The sequence below is a fragment of the Hydractinia symbiolongicarpus genome, chromosome 13 (assembly GCF_029227915.1).
Source record: "Hydractinia symbiolongicarpus strain clone_291-10 chromosome 13, HSymV2.1, whole genome shotgun sequence".
NCBI classification, from domain to species: Eukaryota; Metazoa; Cnidaria; class Hydrozoa; order Anthoathecata; family Hydractiniidae; genus Hydractinia; species Hydractinia symbiolongicarpus.
The window spans coordinates 24,010,557-24,015,078 of record NC_079887.1 but is presented as its reverse complement, the minus strand read 5'-3'; the positions used below and the strand labels follow the sequence as shown (position 1 = coordinate 24,015,078).

General features: G+C 36.8%; 1 protein-coding gene across 1 annotated transcript; it reads right to left on the bottom strand.

Moving 5' to 3' along the window:
* Positions 1-2,981: 2,981 nt before the first annotated feature.
* On the bottom strand, positions 2,982-3,755 carry LOC130623815 (uncharacterized). The gene has a single exon (XM_057439337.1). The coding sequence runs from the start codon at positions 3,645-3,647 to the stop codon at positions 2,982-2,984; it is 666 nt and encodes a 221-aa protein (XP_057295320.1). The 5' UTR covers positions 3,648-3,755.
* Between the last annotated feature and the right edge of the window lie 767 nt (positions 3,756-4,522).

Genomic DNA, 4,522 nt, shown 5'->3' with positions numbered 1-4,522 from the left:
TTTTGATATTGTAATTTAAAGTTCAGAGGCACCGACAAATGCTGAAGGAGTTTTCAACGATTTTAGGGCACATTTTGCGCATTTTCGCGTTAAGACAGAAAAGAGAACTAAGTTTGGTACAGGAAGAGAATCCCTTATTCGCCAATATCCGGTGATTATTGATAAATCAAACAAAGCTACAAAGAGAGGAACCCTACATGTTTTTGCTTTTAAAACACAGTGGGAATGCTCAGGTTTTATTTTAATTTTTAAAACACATTTAAAACCTTTTAGGTTTTATATTTAAACCCAAGTTAAACCACAGTGGGAACCATGTTTTAATAATACTAGTCGTTAGCCCGTGGAAAATCCACGGGTTCGCCCGTCGCAGCTAAGCTACCATTTTGCGTGACAAACGTATAGTAGAATTATAATATAGATATTTTAGGCTCAGGAACCTTTAGGCGACAACTAGTGGTTTTGTTCCAAGTGCTCGCCACACCAAGATGCAACTTCTGAGACTTTAATACACAGATGTGATATGACAGAAAGATTGTGCAGAGTTAGTAGTGGGAATAATAAAAAAAATTAAACTTTGTTTCTTGAAGGTAGTTAAGATTCATGTAACAGGTTACAACGCAAGATGGTAAGCCATAGTATTTTAACCCCACTTATGAGAAAATCATTAGCCAAACAAACAACATTGGACTGAAATATTCTCACAGTAGAGAAAGAAATTGTTAGATGTTGTAGAAGACAGACGCTCTTTAGCAACACAGTGTGGAGGCATTGTTACAAATATTCTGGATAGAACGTAAAGTTTAATCATAGTGAGCTGCAAAAATTTTCTGTGAGAAAGCTTTTTAGCACTGTTCATGGACAAAAGACATATCAACATTGCTCCGTTTGACAGAACACGACTCATACTGTCATGCACACCTGCGAACGATATGCCTATATTCAGGAAATGGTGTACAGGTCTCTACAAGGTACCCAATTTTTTAGTGAAGCAGCGTAGTTTTTGTGTAGGCGGTATTAAAATTTTTGTAAAGGGATCAAAATTAATATTAAGACAGAAAACATAAGCCATGTTCGGGTAACAGGGTCTTTTTGAAAAATAAATAACTAAAAAAATTCACCAAATTAAACAAGCACAGTGCAGTTTGATTAGAATTATTTTCCCCTATAGGTTCCCCACCCTGGCAAGAGTTCATGTGAGATCGGCCCGGCCCCCCGAATATCCTACTTCCAAGCATGGTATTTAACCGTATATCATAAAACACCACCATAGGGAGGGTGTGGTATTTGTAGTACAAGGGTCTGGTCTATATGAAACAAATGTAGCCAGTTGAGTATTGATTCTAATGGTAAATAAATCAATATCAGGGAAAAATTGAAAGTGGGAAACAATGTCCAGAAAGATCTTTTCACTCAATTTCCATTCTGTTTTAATTTCATGTTTCCTAGATTCTGCATCAGCTTCTACATTAAGAAGCCCTGGAATGTGTGAGATAGTAAGCCAATTGTAATGTCTAATGGCCCAATCCCAAATATGCTTGACAGCAAAGAACGACAACTACCCATTTTGGTTATGCAATGTACAGCTGTTGTATTATCACACAATACTTTGATGAGGGTGTTGAAAACTGAGTCACATAATGACCTCAGTCCAAAAAGAATAGCTTTCAGCTCTAATACATTTATATGCTGCTCAGACTCAACTTCTGAGAATAAGCCACCAGTTTGTGAGTTAGAACATACTGCACCCCACCCAAGCTTAGAAGCATCAGTGGAAATAGTCATGGTGGAGTTACCAAATGAGATAGGACTGTATGATGAGGTAATATTGTCACACCACCACTGTATATCTGCTATTGCATTAGCAGACAAAGAAGTGTATGAATCAAAATTGCCATAGTTGTTTCTTAATGAGTCTATCTTCAGACGTTCTAAATCTCTATAATGAAGTTTTCCAAATAACACAGCATGAAAACTAGAGCTGAAGATACCAAGAAGCTGGGCAATTTCCCTTAGACTAACTTTGTGAGTAGCAGACAGAAGTTTTTGACAATATTCCTTGGTTCTTTTCTTTTTTGAGTCAGTTAAATACACTCTCATATTGACTGAATCGATAATTGAACCAAGGTATTCTAAGGTTTGAGTGGGGAGAAAATGTGATTTATCAGGATGTACAGAAAATCCCAATTCTCCTAATAAAGATACAATACTCTTTATGTTTACAAAGCAGCCATTGTCAGATTTGCGCATGGTAATAAGGTCATCAATATAACCTGAAACCAAGCACTGGGATGATCTTAAGACAGCAAGAGGTGGTTTAAGAAGCTTCGTAAATTTTCGTGGTCCAGAACACAAACCGTTAGGGAGACAAGTGAACTGGTATAACACACCATCATAATAAAACTTTAAGAATTTTTGATATTCGTCATCTATATGAACAGAGTAGTAAGCATCATTGATATCAATTTTTGCCATAAAGCAGTTTTTTGTAACTAATTTCAAAACTGAAGAAATTGTGTCCATTTTAAAATGTATATATGGCATATAACTATTAAGCTTTTTTAAATTCAAAATAAGTCTGAATGAACCACCAGGCTTTGGAGTGAGAAAAATAGGAGATATAAACTCTCCAGCTACATGATAACTTTGTTTGATTACTCCTTTTTTAAGTAACCTGGTGATCTCTGATTTGATAAATACGTTTTCATCAGCAGAGAAAGAACAGTTCATGCTTTCAGCATTACCAGGTTCTGGTGGTTCCTCAAATTCTATTTTTAGACCAGAAACGGTTGACAACACCTCATGGTCTGATGTCAATTCTTTCCATGCAGGCAAACATCTAGAAATAGCACCTGCCTGAGAATATTTAACATTTTCAGCTAACTTAGTTTTAAGGTTTGATATATAGGTACTTACATTGAGGGCAGCAGTTATTTCCTGCTTCTGTTGAAGGGCTTCCGATGACTTTGTTGTGGTTTCTTGCCCTACTCTAAAAAATTCTGGTTATCTTTCCTGAATGTTGTCGTTGAGCTAGGGATTTTACTAAACCTTCCAACATAAGAATATGATTGATATTTCCTGCTATTGTTGTAGCTATGTGTACTGGATGAGGACAAGGCAAGCTTTGAGGCTTCCTGGGCTTCTCTCATACCCTTTTGTATATCATCCCCAAGCAGAAATTCATTGCATGGCCTACTCAGGTTACATAGATCCCGGTATTGAGGGTTCAAAGAGGTGCGAACATTTTGTTTTCTTTTATTATTTAGGTCTGTATTGACTGACCCGAGTAATGTTATTGCATCAAGATAATTCGTAACAACATCCTTCGAATTCAAGGGCTTTTTCCCCTCGTCAGACTGTAAAACTTTTTCAACCGCCTCTATAATGGCAGATGTTGCACTCAACAGTGTTTGCTGTGTGTTGTACAAATTTCTCTCATTACGTTTTTGAAATTCTGAAAAACTTTTGAGATTAAAAATGCATTTGTTCATCTTTGGCACAGCCATTTTAGTACAGTTTTCAGGCAGCAAGTGCCTTTTCCCTATCTTCTTTTTTACCTCTGGAATAAGACATTTTTCCAGGAAATGAGACGTAACTCTAGTGGCAACATTTTCTTTGATTTTTTCACCAAGGTCTAATGATTGTGGCATTTCATTATCCACTTGTAAGAGGATGTCTTCTGCAACATCCAAATCACGGTAGCTTTTGCCACCATGTTAATTTGGAGTAAATAAATCTGACATATTATCTCCAGGGATAGTGTTCTCAAGGGAATGCCTTGGTAAGTTATTTTCATCATTGTTGTCATTATCATGCTCAGAAGAAGTATCTCCTGGTATATTATCCTCGTCATCAACAAGACGGTATTTGTCAGCATGGACAGACAGGGAATCGTCAGATGGAGGCAGTGGTCTCCTCCTTTGTCCATGCAGTAAAGGAGAGAACTCTTTTCTTATTGTACTGAGTACATCTGCAATAATTGCTTGTCTCATATCGTTGTTTGTGCCTTCGACATTTGCATTTGAATTTTCAGCCATGCTTTCAGCTGTATACAGGGACTAAAACTGTCAAAACTTTCAAAATACAATCAGTTGTAAATAAATGATGATATCAGAAATCTACAAAAAATAAACCACAGTGAACTGTGGTGCAGAAATCCAAGATAAAAGTCAATATAAAACTTATCTTATCTGTTTTTCTTTTTTCGCGTGCTGCTTGTTTATTGTAGGATTTCGGAAGAACAGGTCAGAGGATATTCGGGGGGCCGGGCCGATCTCATATGGATTCTTGCCAGGGTGCCGGAACCGAGTGGGGAAAATAATTACAAAGTTGTGGGTAAACAACATTTTTAGTATAGCATCTATCTCGTACATAACCTTGCCGTTATGTATTACATACCTTGACCTTGACATGTCTAAGAGCGCGAGCGACATAATGTTGACCAAAAACGATTTTAGCTTGGAAGAATGATTTACATTAAAAGACCTCAAAAAAAGTTAAACTTTTTTATCAATGGACGGTGTTA